The sequence below is a fragment of the Cydia strobilella genome, chromosome 19 (genome assembly GCF_947568885.1).
Source record: "Cydia strobilella chromosome 19, ilCydStro3.1, whole genome shotgun sequence".
NCBI lineage: Eukaryota > Metazoa > Arthropoda > Insecta > Lepidoptera > Tortricidae > Cydia > Cydia strobilella.
The window spans coordinates 11,140,059-11,158,156 of record NC_086059.1 but is presented as its reverse complement, the minus strand read 5'-3'; the positions used below and the strand labels follow the sequence as shown (position 1 = coordinate 11,158,156).

Below are 18,098 nucleotides of genomic sequence, written 5' to 3'. Positions count from 1 at the left end.
GTGGGTAAGTAATTACAATAAGTAAGTACATCGATAGAATGTCGCCTAATACTTTGCGCGACTTTATTTTCACTAATACCGTGTATTGGTGACCCTTGCGTGACCTATGTAGGTACATATTTGAATAATAGATATTTGGTTTTTGTGATATATTAAGAAAATCAAGGCAGGATTTGCTAGCCTAAGCCTCTGGTTCACTTAAAAGAAATAGTTCTATCAACAATCGCCTATCTTATAAGTCAACGTTTGTGCGACATATAAAATACCACAGCACAGTAGGTAAGTACGTGTGGCATTGATAAAAGACCTGACAAACTTCAATGATATAGGTACCTGCTCAGTACGTGAAATACATGAAATACCGTATTGATCGCTTCGCCTAACTGCGCATGTGTAATTGTATGCGCTGTGGGAGGCGAAAGCGAATTTAATTTTGTCAGTCCGCTGGCGGTTGCCTTGAGCTGTAGCCGCTTGTATAGCCCCGTTCGGAGATACCTAGTCATTATTTACATTAAGCTTATCGGAGTTCTAATCAGGTCATTCGTACGTAGTTATAGTAAGGGTTTGATTTTGTATCTCGATGCCAAAGAGTAGGCTATTTATGGCAATCGCAGTCAAGGTGTTTGAGCATTGACCATTGACTGAGACACCAAGCTTCAAACAGGGACATGTCGCGGTGTACGGGGACGTATGGCAACCCAGAAATGCCTACCACAAATGGTTTGTGGTGTACTGCTGAATTTACCTAAATTAGGTAATGGTCCTAAATCTATTACGCGTACCAAAGCACTTTTGAAGCAGGTAAGTTGGTTAACTCAATCTTCCTCGTAATCTTGATACCACTCATTATGGAAAAAAGTTTATGTAAATTATATAAATACAGAATTATACATTTAAATTTTTGTTTAATTTACCTACCACCTAATATTATTGGGCAAACCATAATATAATAGTATACCTATGTGACATAGTTATGATTATTTAAAGATTTCACAGATTCTTTGCGACCATTGCATGTGTTGTTACAAAGAATCTTAGAAATTATAATAAGCATAGAAGTAACGGAAGACTCGAAGGCGAGACTCACGACATCCTACTTAGGTATATATTACACTTCTCACCTCTGACCCTGCAGCGAGAAGTTATTCAGAGAAAAAAAACTCGTTTAAATAAATGGAAAATCTGGAACAAGTATAGTTCTAAGTCCAATCAGGCGGCCTAGCCAAGGAGACGACCGCTTTACGCTTCGCCATCGAATCGCTTTGTGTCTCTATCTCTCTTCCATATAAGTGTGACAGTGACAGTTGAGTTTCGTTCGCTACGTAGCGTTAGCGATTGGCATGTTGTCTACGGGGCCTGATCCAATTCATAGAGTCGGAAGACAGTTCCGGAGTTAGGAAATTTTGTCCGAGTCACGGAGCACATCAGTCCCGTAATTTCGACAATTACTGAAAACACCCTTAAGACCGGATTTCCGCCTAGCGCCTAGGCTAGGCGGAAATAGGCCCAGGCAACCTAACAATAGTTTTGAGATGAAGGGGGCCCTCTAAATTCCAAGTGTCTAGGGGCCCTCTAGGTCTCTAAATCCAGGCCTGCACTCCCTCCTACAGTTTCTTTAGAAAGTTTCTCAGCACAAGACTAATCTTTATCCTTCTCTGCTTTCACCGTGTACAAATGAAATATAGTGGGAAATTATTCGAATGGTTAGAAAACCTATCATGACAATAGGCTATTGAGAAATAAATATAATGGGGAAATATTCGAATGGTTAGAATGATTTCGGGAAAGGAAGCTATTGAGAAAATATAAAATGGTAAAATTCGCAATCTGGAAAAAACGATTTCCGATACACCACACTCGTAAGAACTTTGCTATTGTCAGAAAAGCTAAGTTTCGACACAAACTCAATCCAAGGTTTGAAACGTTCGCGATACGCCCTAAGCAAAAGATAATAATTATATACTTACTTTATTTCAATACTACTGACGCCATCTAGTTTGTGTTACGGGAACTTGTAAAACCCCGAAACAGCTCGTCCTAGCTCGTCTCAACAATCGCTTGTGTCGCTTTTAATCGATGTTGCTATGACATTTTCTTGGTTGCAGTTTGTTTAGCGACCTCCAAATCTGTGTGGGTAAAATATAGCATATTCATAACTTACGTAAATTTGAGCGTTTCGATTGCCTCATCTGCAACATTCCGGTTTAGAAGAGGTTTTAAATACCCGTTGTGCAGATTGAATTTTGACACTCCGACAAAAAGAGGTTATCAATTACTCGGAATCTTTTTTTTTACGTTTATTACCTTATATAGTTATTACAACAACCACAAACAAAATGCCCAAGGAAAAACCTAAAGGTTTTCAAACTTGAATTTCGCCCTTTATTCAAGTTGGGGGTGTTTCAGTATAGTATATTCTTTGTATACATGATGATCCTTGAATTTCATAGTTATGTATGTAGTGAAGTAGGAAAATGGAATACTTATTAAGAATTTTGTGTGGTATTAAGATATAAGCTAGACAGAAGTCTGTAAGTTCGCGCAGTGAAATAAAACAAACACGAACTTTCAAATTTTCTTTAATCAATAATTTAAAGCTTACAGGAGACATTTTTTTAAGTTGTAATACGTAAGCGACCGCATCACGGGACGCCGACAAACTGAAATTTCGCCACTATTCATTACCATAAAACCAAAATCGCTCGGCGCATCTAATGCGTCTGCGCGGTCTTCATAACCAGTCCATGATTGCTTCACACAGTCCATAATACATCTGAAACCTGCTACACTATTCCAAATCTGAGCTCCCCATCTGAGCAAGTCGTTCAAATGGGGATATATTTACACCGGTACACAAAGGCATAAGGCGAAAAGGTATACGCAATATTGCTTTGTTGAGCCAATTTTACTCGACACTGGGACGGTATAATCCAGGGTCATGAAATGATACCTAATTGACGTGCTCAGGTCTCGTTTTGTTCGAAAATTAAATGACCAATCAATGATAATGTATCTTGACAATCCACCCTACCGTCCTAAGTATAAAAACCCCTTAAAACATTCTGAGTAAGAAGTTTAGAGAAGATAAAAGAAGATTGTACAGCAATAAAATTAAAATCTAAACTTTAAAGTAATTTTTGGATGTATAATTTAAAGTTTAACGTTGACAAATTCGGGAGGATTGTCAAGATCGTACTAAAATACTTAATTGGGATAAAATGCAAAAAAAACTCCACAAATCGCTAAAACGTCGTACAGTGGAATACGTAAAACGTTTAAAAAAATATACTATCCGTAGTTCGTGGAATCCCAAAACTCGAATGCTAGTCTTTTACATTTGGGGACGCTCCAAAATCCTTTACAAAAATGTTCTTAAAGAAATGAACACACGACATCCATCGTAAACGAAAATCTTTTCCTCTCATAAATGACGTAGTAACAAAAATGCAAACAAACACAGCCGTATACATACATAAACATTATACAATATATATTATTCCGCATACTATGTTTCCATTCATTCGTATTATTCACTCGTTCCGTTCACTCAAACAGTTCATCATTCGCATTTGTCAACTACCCAATCTTTCCCGTAGTGTCCCCGCCGGTTCGAACAAATCAAACACATATAGAAAACTAAATAATTCACTTAGCCATCAATATTACGTAAAAAGTAGATATTTTTTAAGTAAATTAACGTGTTTCATTATTTAGTTTTCCAATCAATTCGCTTGTCAGTGGCATACTTTTTCTAAAAGATTCTCTCATTCTTTCTTTATGTCATATATCGGGTGGCGCTATGTTTTTACATGTCTAAGGATATCTCCCATTTTAAATACAGATAAGTCAGGGCTGAACGCTCAATAATAATGATGAAATATATCGTCATATCGTGCTAGGTTAGGTTACATGTGAACTAAATGACGGTATTTTTAAGCTAAAATATCATCAATATTATTGACTGCGTCCATCAATAATAATAGTCAAAATAAGGGAGCTGACACGGGGCTAAATAATACATTATACGATACCAGAATCTACGAGTAAACTCACTATACAAAGAAATACATCAAAAAGTTAACCCCTCAGCTGCTACCTCGGACTACAGCTACCATTCCATGATAATCATTTGTCTCTTTCCGTTCTTGAAATTTACGTTTGTCAGAAAGACAAAATCTTTATTCTATCACTTGAGTTAGAAGTCAGTTCCGTTGCAAAAAAGGCCAGACAATTTTATGCGAACAGTCTAGTCAAAACATTAAAAAAAGAGTAGCTGATAATTTCAACCAAATTTAGAACTTATCTTTCAGCATCGAAAAGTTAAAACAAACAACAAGTAGTGGTTAGGCACTGCTTTTAGTGATTTACTCATGTTCATTTCGTATTGGAACGATATAACGTATTGACATTATTTATTGAAAGTGTCTGCCCTAACAACCGTTACTGTTCTAAAAACATAATTGTGTATAATTTCAATGCATGTCTTATAGAATACCTTTTTTAAACCATAACGGTAACTGTATTTTTTTGTAATTTTAAGTGGCAAAGTACCTATTATTGTTTTGTTTAAACACATACTTAGTCCATCAATTAAAAAACTCGGGTCTACATGAATCAACTTTATAAATATTTTATTTTTCTTTATAAAAAAAATGGAAGAAAACTTAAATATATGTTCAAATTGACATAATATTGTATGTATTTATCAATTTAAGATCCGGCAATGCAATTAAGTATGTATAAAAACTAACGTGTCTATTTTTTATAAAAACCACTGGTGATACTGGTTGTAATACGTGATAAGTCAAATTCGTCAATATATAAACTGGAATTTGGTGTATCATGGATGAAAAATACTTTTATTTCGTAAGACGTATGTTAGCCATTTTGTTATCTAATCCACAGCATTAAAATACCAGCTTTTCATGCAATAGGCCAATAGTTTTCAATTGAAGAAGAGATCTCAAGTCTAAGAAAAAAACGTGCCGTCCGACAACTGAAATAGATGACCTTATACTGTGCCATGTTTTGTGGTCACTGGATTATCAAACGTAAATTGTCAAAAGTTTACGTTTGACAATCCAGTACGATACGCCAGACCAGACGTTTACATCAGCTGTCAAACTAAGCAAGGATTTATCTTAGACTTTCATATACAATCAATGGATCTTTGCTATAGGAGATCTCTAAGTACTTCAAGATATGATAAAATAAAATGGCAACACAAAAAGATGCATGCAGGGACAACTCGAATGTCAGGATGGCCAAGTATTAGAACAATCTGTCAATAATCAGATCTGACTGGCAGCGACCGGGGATGACATAAAAGGAACCAGTTCACAAATACGTTAAGTTAGTCACAAATAATTTACATTTCATTTTTGAGTGTTCTAGGGTACTATTTCAATTGTATCAGTCCAAATACTCCAAATAAGAAGCTTTAACTGTGCAATTTTTTTGTGAGCTATATTTCGATTAATCAAAGTAATACCACTTATTTAGGTTATGTGTGAAATTAAACTTGATGAATCAATTGGAATTGTACCTTAAATTACGTTTCACCTCGTGCCCTTCATACATCAACCTTAGTTTCGGGCGATAAATAACTGTTAATAGCAGATTACAAATGAGTTTTGTTTTGCAGAGTAAAATAACCACTATCCATGCATGTGGTATCAAGATTGGATAACATTTCATACTCCAGACGTCTGTTACTTCTACTGTTCTGTTAATTATAGTCTGTGCAACTATCGTGACCAACAAACATTCTATAGATATTTTCAGTTTTATTGTGCCAATAACAGGTGTCATCTTAATACAATTTATGATTAAACTTAGTTGTAACGGGCACAATAGAAACGGGAAATATCTACAACCATTTGTAATCAGTATTTTGTATATTTCTTGAATTTTTCTAATTCACAATAGTTGCTCAGACTAGTACGTTTAAGCTAACTTTGCGCAGATTTTTTAATTTCCAGTGTAAAATACACTATAAACGCCATGTTATAAAAAATTTACGTTTATTGTCACACCAAAGAGTTATTGATTGCAATAGAAAGGTATAGTCTAAGATGACCAGATGGCGTTGTACTGCACCTGTTGTCAAACGTGAAATTTTGCAGTTACCGCATACGGAGTCGTACAGCGCCATCTCGTTTACCTATCAAATTCGAATCACGAAACTTCCCTCATCTCACACAATTAACAAATCTTTGGTGTCTTTTCACACTGTCGGTGCAGGGTTAGCTCTCTCTTCGAACTTTAAATTTTTAGCCTCAACATTTCACCTTCCGAACAACCTACGCCTTGGCTTTAAAAAAAAACCTATCTCTTGTGTGTGTTAGTTGCGCAGCGGCGGCGCCGGCGAGTGGTGGTGCCGCTCCAGGTCCTCGAGCGAGAGCGCGTTGGGCACGTGCACGGAGGGCAGCTTGCCGGCCGAGGCGCGCGCGAGGAGCTCGGGGGAGAACCAGCGCGCGAGCTGGTTGTCGCCGCCGCCCGTGCCGCCCACGCCGCCTAGTTCTGTTGCAAATTATACTCATCATTTTTAGGGTTCCGTACCCAAAGGGTAAATACGGGACCCTATTACTAAGATTCCACTGTCCGTCTGTCTGTCCGTCACCGTATATCACCAGGCTGTATCTCACGAACGCGATTAAATTTCATTATTTTACCTTTTTTCCGACGTTAATCCGTCCGGTAATGACATTAATTATGCGTACAAAACGCGAGAGTTCAAAGTGTTATAATGTCTTCACCATTCTTGGGGTTTATGTTACTGAGCAGGGTACCTCAGTGAACCGCGACAATAAAGGCAGGATTTTTTTTCTTATGATATTGAAGGCAAAGAATCAGAAGACTCGCCTGATGGTAAGCGATTACCGTCGCCCATAAGATAGAATAAGCTCTAACTTGATGATGGGATAACGCTAAGATTATATTACATTCATCAGACAGACACAATAGTATTTTGTGCAACAGGTACATAATAAGGGTTTTTAAAATTCAAGAGCCGAAGTTACAAAACGAAACGAAGTTGAGTTTTGCAAAGACAGGCCCGAGAATTTTGAGACCTTATTATGTACCGTTGCACACAATATTATTGCCAAGACAGCGGAAAACATCTAAAATAAGAAATAAAATCAAAGAAATTATTGGTTTGTAGATCTTTGCCTAGAAGTCAGAAAAAAACAACAGTTGCATAATATTGTATGACTTGTATGAGTATTCCTAAGAACACTGCTGTTAGGATTCTAAGAACACAGCGCCGAGGCCCCGCGCGCCGCGCTTCTTATGAATTTTATTTCGATCTCACTGGCAGTCATTTAAGAGGCCAGTGTCGATTTTAGTCGCAAAAATGTAAAATTGATAGATTTTGTCGGTGAAATTGTACACCTTTTGTTACCTAATTGAAATAACAAGTACTGGTTTCTATTAGCACGTCTTCTTATCTTACCTTTTATCAGATCAATTTTTTGAAAACAGACTCACTAAATTAGTAATGTTTGCTTTTCTGATGGACGTTTAGGTAAACGCGCGTAAAGCACTGATTATGTCGCTCTTATTTGTAAATTTCGTAAAGTTTGGACGGCTAAACATGGTAATTTTGTATTACACACATCCTGTACTTGACGTTTATCAGACTACATTTTTATTATTATGACTATGAAGTAGTGTAAATGAAAGTTAGACGAAATCAATTTTCTCCAGAAATTACTTCAAAACAAGTGACAATTTCTCTGAAAATCTACTTAATTTCAACGTATTTTTTATACTTAAACAATCTACAACATTTGCTGAAACTATTCTTATACATCAATTTGTATAATTTACCACCTGCCCCTTCTTTTCATATATTACCGGTGACGCACGCTCGCGACCCCATTATTAAAAGGCAAGATGAGAAGACGTGCTAATAGAAACCAATGCTTGTTATTTAGATATGACGTAACAAAACGTGTATAATTTCAACGACTAAATCTATCAATTTTAAATTTTTGCTCCAAAATCGACTACGGCCTCTTAATCTACAAATAAGAGAGTGCTGGAGTTGAAAAACGATATTTCAAACGTATTGCGGGTGTTATGAATATTATATTTACCGTTGAGACTCCTCTGGTGAGACTGGACTAGCAATTGGTGCAGAGTGGTGCCCCCTGCGATGCCGCGGGTCATGTTATTCATATTGTTCATGTTGTTCATATTGTTTAGCTGCAATCATAATAAAAATCATTATTTAGCACCGTGGCACAAGAGCATATGGTGTACGTGGTTAAGGACGTGATAACGATATGCCGCGTCATATATTGACACCACTCGATGTTATAATATAATAAATATTGATACTCACCGCATTGGGTACTTGCTGCCTCTGTTGCGGATGCAGGAACTGACGTACGCTGCCTGACATTTGCTGTAAATGATAAAATCGTTTTATAAATTGATGATATTTTTTTATTGCTTTATATTTTATTATGTACTTAACATAGAGTAACTTATACTAGAGCGGTACTGTCATAGTAAATTTTGTAACCCCAGTAAATTCACTGCCATCTGTCGACACACTTTAAAACTAAAAATAAATATTTATAAAAATACGATAAAATGTATTTAAATATGGATAAATGATTTATTTATTTGCATTAATTATTTTTATGATTTTGACCCATGTTCTTTCACTGATATGCGTTAAAATTGTTAAATAACAAACGAAACCGTCAACGCCATCTATACGACAGTAAGCCAAAGCTAGTAGCGCCCTCTGAACGAGAATCAAATTTTCTTGATTTTCGAGGCACGTTTTTTCCTTAGACTGTATCCATCTATTACGGAGTTATATCTATCTTTGGTACTTAATAATGATCCTACAGGTCTGTTTCTTAAGTATATTAAGAACATTGTACTACAAATCCATTTGTATATGTCGTTGTTTAAAAAAATCGTCTATCAAAGCCAAAACTATGTATAAGTAACAAATACATATAGTCATTTAATGCTCGACTTGTAACTGTCCTCGCCCGGTCGGCCCGTAAATTGCCTCTAATGGGCTGTTGTTGTACGGTCTAACTCAATTAGGTTGCGTTGTTTTATCACAGAGTTCCTAAGGCCACCTTCTGTCTCCATCATCCGATCAGCTCAAAGGTACCATAACATTCCATTGTCACCCAATTTACATATGCAAATTTTTAGCTTAATCGGAAACCGGTAAGTGGGTCAAATTTAACTTGCAAGATAAGACCCATACAAACATAGTTAGATAGTTACATACATACATAGATTGCAAGTTAAATAAAAAACCGGCGAAGTGCAAGTCGGACTCGCGCACGAAGGGTTCCGTACCATTACGCAAAAAACTGCAAAAAAAAAAAACACGTTTGTTGTATGGGAGCCCCACTTAAATATTTATTTTATTCTGTTTTTAGTATTTGTTATTATACAACAGAACAGAAATACATCATCTGTGAAAATTTCAACTGTCTACCTATCACGGTTCATGAGATATAGCCTGGTGACAGACGGACGGACGGACAGCGGTCTTAGTAATAGGGTCCCGTTTTAACCCTTTGGGTACGGAACCCTAAAAATGAAATTACCTGCTGTTGATAATGGTGTTGGTAGTCTGCCGGTGACGGCGCGTATCCCATAGGTGGCGCTGCTCCGCTCTGGTTGCCCTGTGATAATAACGATTGTATTTGTGAAGTTTCATAAATCCCGTGTTTCAATTAAATGTTTATTTATTTATTTAATCTTTATTGCACAAAAGAAAACCTTACAGTACAAAAGGCGGTCCTAATGCCATAAGGCATTCTCTACCAGTCAACCTTAAGGCTAAGCAGAGAAATTGTGGGCGGTGCTACAAATACATATTACTGCAATGTTCTGCCACCAGAGTGCAGCATTAGCATTTTTAGTAAACCATAGAGTAACTTTTATACATAGTGTACCTTAAAAAAGTTTTTGACAAGTTTTCAGAAATAATAAAATATTATTGATGCATCAAGGCGGTTTGTTTACAGAGGACCTACCTATTACGAAATTTCGATTTTCTTGTTTCGCGAAAGACCCTCAGATTGTGGTAGTGGCGCCCCCTACACAGAGTTTCGCGTATTCCCTATTACTGCATTAATTATATACAGTGGTCTGTGATAAATAAGTAAAAAGGGTACAGTTACAGATGTTCACGTTTGTTGTTGTCCTCGTTATACTTACATACAAGTTTAGTATAATTTTTATTTTTTACAGTTCATGTTATGTTACCTATTTCAACCTCGAATCATTTTTCGAGTTTAATTTGACCGAACGAATTTTTCAAAAACAGGACAGACGGACAGCGGAGTCTTAGTAATAGGGTCCCGTTTTTACCCTTTGGGTACGGAACCCTAAAAATGTCAACTAGCTGATGATTAGCTTGGCTGTTTATCAGTATCACTGTTATCAGTTACCTTGACGATGGGCCGTCCTTGCGGCATCTTGGGCGGCTGCCCCCACTGCTGCTGCTTCGGGCTCGGCGCGTCGGACTCCTTATCCGCGGTCATTTTACGTAACACCTGCACAAAAGGACATAAGTATACATTACTTTATTCTTCATTTGTGGTATTTTCTATAAAAAGGGGCCTTATTGTCGATGGCGCTTACGCCATTATTAACGATGCTCCGATATAAATACAATGCCGCGCGGCGCTGTGCGGCGTAAGCGCCATCGACAATAAGGCCCCTTTTCATAGAAATGCCCCATTTGTTTTAAATGGTAAATAACAGGACTTACCCTGCAACAAATATAAGAAATTTGCAATAGAAAAATAATCGTATCATTTGTCGCAGGTTTTATACAGTTTAAAAGTGACCGCCGTTTTAAACTTTGAACTTACTAAACCGATCGTGTTTAACTGATTTATTTTCAAATATGAAATTGGAGAGAACTAAAAACATAACTCTGATATTCATTATAAAGTTTATGAACGCAATCTTAAACTAATGGGATGTGCAACCCCAGAAAACCCTAAAAACGACTTCCATTAGTTCCGCAACCAATATCACTTTCGTTGGGGCGGCCACGTTTCAAGGATGGCAGAGGGTCGGGTGGCTAAGTGCTTCTCGGAGCTGGAGGAGGGCAAGCGAAAGCATGGCGGGCAACTTCTCAGGTATAAAGATGCGCTTAGGCGCCACATGAAGAGCTGCAACATTGGCGCGCTTCTGTGGGAGAAGCAGGCAGCGGACCGCCCTGTATGGAGATCTTTTGTCTTTAAGCAAACGAATGACTGAATCCCGTCGACTTGTGGAACTCGATATCAGACGGGATGAGCTTAAAGGCCCGCCCACCAGCGGCTATCACGTATAATTCGTCAATGGTGTGCTTTCCAGCCCGTCATGTGCACGGGTCTTCGCAAATAAAATCACACAAAAGTATACAACAACGGAGCTGAAACAGTCGCCGTGGCCGAAACCGACCGGGAGATATATCACGAAAACAAACATGTCCGCTCGGTCAGGTAGAGTGAGAGAGCTGTATACTCACGGATGTGGGTGTGAACGAGATGGGAGTGCCCTTGGGTGGGTCGTGGCGGCGGCGGTAGTTCTCGCGCTGTTCCTCCAGCTTCTTCTTGATGAGGGCGCTCTGCATGATGCACTGGGTGTGCGCGGCGAGCTCGCGTGGGGACGGGATGCGGGCTGGCACACCTGAATGATACATTCTTATTAGAGACTATGTTCCGAATTACGCTCACAACGCTTACAGTGCTGGCTGCCGGTCCGGATCACATAGCGCGCTCAAGGCCGCGTGAGTGGTGTTTTGTTTCGGACCGGTCATGAGCGTGTTTTATGCGTGTTTACTATCATGTTCATGTCAACGTCAACTGAATTTGAATTTTGTTCTTTAATTGTAGTAGGGCTATGATCGGAATTACGCTCACAGCGCTCACAGGATGCTCACGAGCGGACCGCTTCACGCTCAATGTGCTTGTCATTGTGAGCTTAATATTGAAGTGTATTAATAGGCTTTAACAGGCTTTAATTAGAAAAATAACTTTAATTGCACTTTTGTCTGTTTTTACAATTAATCCATTTTTGTTTTATTTTTCCATTCTTGTTTTATTCTTGTAATATTGTTTTGACAACTTAGAATTTCTATTTCTAGTTTAATTTAGTATTTATATGAGTCACATGGTTTTCATACTATTTTTTAGGAAACTGTAGGTCTATAAGTCTATTACCCTATATTATAACAGCTTATTAATATAAGAGACTGTTTGTTTCTAAATAAAGAAAATAAAATAAAAAAGTAATTCGGAACATAGCCAGAAAGGGTCACCACCTTCTGGCAACATTAATAACTTACATTCGAGCTGCTAAGAAACGCGCACGTCACAGTACAGACTTCTAAGCGGCATACAGTCAAGGATTTGTGATTTATCTGCCATTTCGTACCTCGTCACAGTCACAGTGACAATCAATATCAAAATTGCTACGGATTACAATGTTATTGTCTTGTACAATATATTACATTGATAATGTTATTTGTACGAGATACGAAGTGGCAGGGCAATCAAATTCCGTGGCCGTAAAACAACAACAACACAATACAACACAATACAACACCAATTTATGCCAACAATGACACTATAGTTGGTCAAGCAAATCTTGTCAGTCTAAAAAGGCGGTAAACTTAAAAAATGTAGGCGCGTAGGGATATCGTCCCATAGAAAATTTGAATTTCGCGCCTTTTTCTACTGACAAGATTTGCTTGACTAACTATATAAGGCACAGTGCACACCGGACGCATATGCAGCACGTTTCTGCATACAATTCTCACAAAATCCATACATGAGTAACGTGATGCTTACGCATGCAGCCTGAGGGCCTACCGCGATCACCAAAGTTCGCAAATTGCGGGCATTTTTCTCTTTTACTCCAATTAAGGGGTAATTAGAGTGACAGAGAAAAATGTCCGCAATTTACGAACGTCGGTCTTCGCGATAGGGGGAGTTTTATTTTAAGGTGTTCAACATCACTTTTCTTTAGAAATGTTTATGTTATTTCTACCGAGAATCAGTATTTCTTTTGATCCTAAAGAGATAAAGCGTCCCAAGAACTTTTTTCCATTATCCGTAGACATTTTATGAAAACGGTATTTTATGGTTACGGAATTGTAGGAACGAAAAACTTTTAGGAATATTGGGACACGTTCTTTTATTTCCTCGATCGATTCTAAGGTATATCGTGATTCTGGGAAGAAAAACAATAAAAAATTATTCAAAAAAATGTGTGCACAAGTTTGAATACAAATGCTCCTATAACACACGGATACTGATGCACTGTCGGAAGGTTTCCAAAATTGCGAAATTTACTCATTCCACAAGTTTTTCAATTTCAGAACCTTTCATATAGACCGCGGGCCAGGAACAGATTTCCATGACCAATCGCCTCCCGGGCGAAAACTCATATAGTGGTTAACGGCTATGTATGATGAACCCTCGTGAACGTCAGCTGCCGCTCCGTTGGTGGGTTGAGGAATGGCAGCAAATAAAGTCTATAAAAAAAAATTAGTCATCGCCTCCCGCTTGATACTTTGTCAGATGATAGTTTAGATGCTGTTGTGAATAAACAAAATCGTCAGCCGTTTGTATCGCTGTGGAAAGACCGTCCGCTGGTCACATGAACATGTAAAAAAGAAAATTCTTTTCAGTCATCGGCGTCATCGCCTCCCGTTTGATACGTTGTCAGGTGATAGTTTAGATGCTATTGTTAATAAAAACAAATCGTCAGCCGGTTGTATCGCAGTGGAAAGACCGTGTTACGCGTTTCGGTGGCTGCCATTCCTCAACCCACCAACGGAGCGGCAGCTGACGTTCACGAGGGTTCATCATACATAGCCGTTAACCGCTATACGAGTTTTCGCCCGGGAGGCGATGACTGACGAAATTTGCGCCTGGCATGCGGTCCAATATTTTAGCATGAGGGATGAAATTGTTTATTTCACTGTAATTTCCTCAACATTTTGGAAAGTTTCCGCAATCTGATCATCTAGAACACACGCACACGGACACGCAAAATCACGTGGTACCTGGGTGGTGCACGGCCAGCGTGTTGGGGCTGGTCGGCATTATGGGGGACACGCAAAACGCTGCGTCCGGGGTCAGTGACCATGTCATTAGGCCAATTTTAACTTTGGTTATATGTGCCATTTTCAACCAAAAGGGTACTTATTGTCGCTTGTCAGTAAGGCGCTATTTCCATATAGCTTCAATTAGAAATCAACCTTATCGACAAGCGACAATGTGGTACCTTTTGGTTGAAACCGTCACATATAGAGCCGTTAATAAATGAGATTGTACATATGAGTGATAGGAGTTTCAAATACTATCACGATCTGTCCCGGTAAGCAGATTTAATAATATCGAAAGAGAATTAAGAAGACATAGTGTTCAATACATGTATACATCGGTATTGTTACCAAAAATACTATTATTTTCGTAGTCTACATCTAGCGTCAACTACTGCTTATGCTAGTACTGCTTTTAAGGTCATTTTAAGGTCCAGGGCGCCAAATCTTAAAATACACCTAACCAATAGGCCAGTTCATAGAGTAACTGATACTAGAGCGGTACTGTCATAGTAAATTTTCTAACCCCAGTAAATTCACTGCCATCTGTCGACACACTTTAAAACTAAAAATGAAGATTTATAAAAATACGATAGAATGTATTTAAATATAAATAAATGATTTTTTTTATTTGCATTAATTATTTTTATGATTTTGACCCATGTTCTTTCACTGATATGCGTTAAAATTGTTAAATAACAAACGAAACCGTCAACGCCATCTATACGACTGTAGGCCAAAACTAGTAGCGCCCTCTGAACGAGAATCAAATTTTCTTGATTTTCGAGGCACGTTTTTTCCTTAGACTGTATCCATCTATTACGGAGTTATATCTATCTTTGGCCAGTTGTATAAAATGAATAACACACGCTTTTTTTACTCAACAACAAGTTGCATTCAGGTAATTTTGAACACAGCTTTAGTTTGAAATATATGTCATATATACTAAGACAAAGTGACCAAGGCTAAATATATGTCATATATACTAAGAAAATAAAACTAAAACCGGCCAAGTGCGAGTCGGACTCGCGCACGAAGGGTTCCGTACCATTACGGTAAAAACAGCAAAAAAAATCACGTTTGTTGTATGGGAGCCCCATGTAAATATTTACCTATATATTATTCTGTTTTTAGTATTTGTTGTTATAGCGGCAACAAAAATACATCATCTGTGAAAATTTCAACTGTCTAGCTATCACGGTTCATGAGATACAGCTTGGTGACAGACGGACAGACAGACGGACAGCGGAGTCTTAGTAATAGGGTCCCGCTTTTACCCTTTGGGTACGGAACTCTAAAAAAACCCGCCAAGTGCGAGTCGGACTCACGCACCGAGGGTTCTGTACTTTTTAGTATTTGTTGTTATAGCGGCAACAGAAATACATCACCTGTGAAAATTTCAACTGTCTAGCTATCACGGTTCATGAGATACAGCCTGGTGACAGACGGACAGCGGAGTCTTAGTAATAGGGTTCCGTTTTTACCCTTTGGGTACGGAACCTTAAAAAGTGACCAAGGCCTCCAGTGCCCAAGGCTGGAATCGAACCAGCGTCCTCTGCTATCGCTGCAGGTGCCTGAGACATTCGGCCACCGGGGTCACGGCGGCATAGGTCGAATTTTTCCAAGTATATGCATTTCTTACTGAAGGCTTGTGGCGCCCCCTGGTCATCCCTAAGGTAGAACAGTATGGTTCGACCTAACTGAATCAACTCAAGTGATTCCGAGCTAGCGAGAGAGATGGCGCTGCCAATCAATACTAATTAGAAGTATCCCCCACCCTTAGTTGCCTCTGCTGCTGAGTGTAAAGCACACGTTATAAAGATTAATGGCGTCATTCAGAAACGCGTTACTGGCCCGAATTAGCTATGAATCGTTTGTCATTATCTCTCATTTCGACTTATGTATTTGTAAGAAAGGGATAAAACATAATTTAACTAAATCAGGTCCGTAAAGTTTTATGAACAAGGGGGTGATAATAAAGCCAACATACTTGGATGCGGCAGCGGCGACAGTCGCAGCGGCTGGTGTAGAGGCGGCACGACCAAGTGCGGCGCCGCACCTACGCCTGGCAGCGGCGACCCGCCCATTTGCTGCTGCAATCAAACATAATATATAGGGATCATAGAGTAACTTCTACTAGAGCGGTACTGTCATGCCATCTGTCGACACATTTTAAAACTAAAAATAAATATTTTAAAAATACGATAAAATGTATTTAGATATGGATAAATGATTTTTTTTATTTGCATTAATTATTTTTATGATTTTGACCCATGTTCTTTCACTGATATGCGTTAAAATTGTTAAATAACAAACGAAACCGTCAACGCCATCTATACGACAGTTGGCCAAAGCTAGTAGCGCCCTCTGAACGAGAATCAAATTTTCTTGATTTTCGAGGCACGTTTTTTCCTTACACTGTATCCATCTATCACGGAGTTATATCTATCTTTGATAGGGATAGAGGGTTACTATCATACAAAATTCAACAGTTCCGAACAACTGACAGGCCGATATCGTCCGTTGGACTGGTAATCAGTTGGCACCTTTAGAAGTGAAATTTTAAAACCGAAAGTAGCGGATTCGAATCCGGTTGTAATCTCGTTAAATATTCGCCCGAAAATATCAGTTTGCGATTATAAAAATATACCAGAATAAAGCATAAGCGCTGATAACCTAGTGGAAAGAGTGTGCGACTTTCAGTACGGGGACATGCTAAACACCGGGCTCATACAAATGTATTTTTTCGGAACTTATGTACGATGTATCATTTGTTTAATATTTACCACCTTACCTCGCCCGGAGGAGAAAGTCTCTCAAAATCAAAATATCCTGCAGTTGTTTGAAGTTGCAGGTTTGGATCGAGAGTTGTAGTAGGTGGCGATCACAATAGATCAGGGATGGTCGCAGTGATACATAGGCTTTGGAGCCTTATATAGCCCCTAACACAAGAAGAAGAAGGTGTTTCCCTTGCGCTATGACATGGGGTTCTTCTAGAAGCAATATTAAGGGTTCGCAAAGGTTGGCAACGCATAAGTGGCTCCTCTGATGTTGCTTATGTCCATGGACGGCGATGACCGCTTCCCATCAGGCGGCTAGTCTGCTCGTTTCCTTCCTCTTAGGCCAGGATTACACTCGTAAGTTTTACTTACGTAAGTAGGGACAAAGCTATTTGCTAGAATGAGATAACGATATTCATTCTGTAGTATAGCTGTGTCCCTACTTACGTAAGTAAAACTTACGAGTGTAATCCTGGCCTTACATAAAAAAAAGTGTGGATGATTTGCGTCCTTACCTGTCTTTGCTGTTGATGAAGACGCAGTATTGTAAGCAGCACCTCGCGATGTCGGGACTGCAGGCCAGGATTTCCTAATTGCTGCATCAGATGTTGCACCGTTATCTCGCCCGCTTTCAGACCTATAACAATGCAGTATGGACAGTTATTTATCCAGTTCTAGATATAGCCCTGTCCACTAGCGAAAAGTGTAAATGTCAAGTTAAAGTTTCCAATTCAGGTCACAAGGTGGGACGCTTCAACGCGCAAGGGCGCATGTGTGAACTGTAGGGGGTATCTCCTTATAAGCGTGAACTGTCAATGTCATGTTTGTCACTACATGGTGACAGATCCTTAAACACGTACGGTCATTATTATCCCTTTTTTGGAATAACTAGTTCGGCAGCAATGAGGGCTACCGCGTTTAATTTCGCCACTAGGGGCGCTAGTGTAGAGTGGTAAATCTTTGTCCATCTTTGTTAATCATGGTAAACAATAGATACTGCTCAATAAATGTTAGTGGTTTAAAAAAAGTGCCAACTAACATATATGCAAAATACAGGTTGAAAAAATGACACATTGAGACGTTAAAAAGTTAATTTGATTTTATTAAAATAAGCATAGAAGAATTTTGAGATCTGTTTTTCTGGACCTACATCTACAGTGGCGCCAACTGGTGAGCACAAAAATGGTAGCCCTCATTACGATCAGTACTCTTGTAAATTA

The 18,098-nt window shown here is 38.7% G+C and overlaps 1 protein-coding gene across 1 annotated transcript in view; it reads right to left on the bottom strand.

Annotated features, from left to right (window-relative positions):
• Positions 1-2,563: 2,563 nt before the first annotated feature.
• LOC134750228 (eukaryotic translation initiation factor 4E transporter-like) overlaps positions 2,564-18,098 on the bottom strand; it is a 46,374-nt gene continuing 30,839 nt past the window's right edge. The window contains exons 17-25 of the mRNA XM_063685373.1: positions 17,394-17,515; positions 16,089-16,191; positions 14,060-14,119; positions 11,516-11,676; positions 10,443-10,547; positions 9,594-9,671; positions 8,351-8,413; positions 8,103-8,211; positions 2,564-6,522 (exon numbers count right to left, since the gene is read on the bottom strand). Coding sequence (XP_063541443.1) covers positions 6,344-6,522; positions 8,103-8,211; positions 8,351-8,413; positions 9,594-9,671; positions 10,443-10,547; positions 11,516-11,676; positions 14,060-14,119; positions 16,089-16,191; positions 17,394-17,515 — 980 coding nt within the window. The 3' untranslated portion in view covers positions 2,564-6,343. The remainder of the gene's footprint in view (positions 6,523-8,102; positions 8,212-8,350; positions 8,414-9,593; positions 9,672-10,442; positions 10,548-11,515; positions 11,677-14,059; positions 14,120-16,088; positions 16,192-17,393; positions 17,516-18,098) is intronic.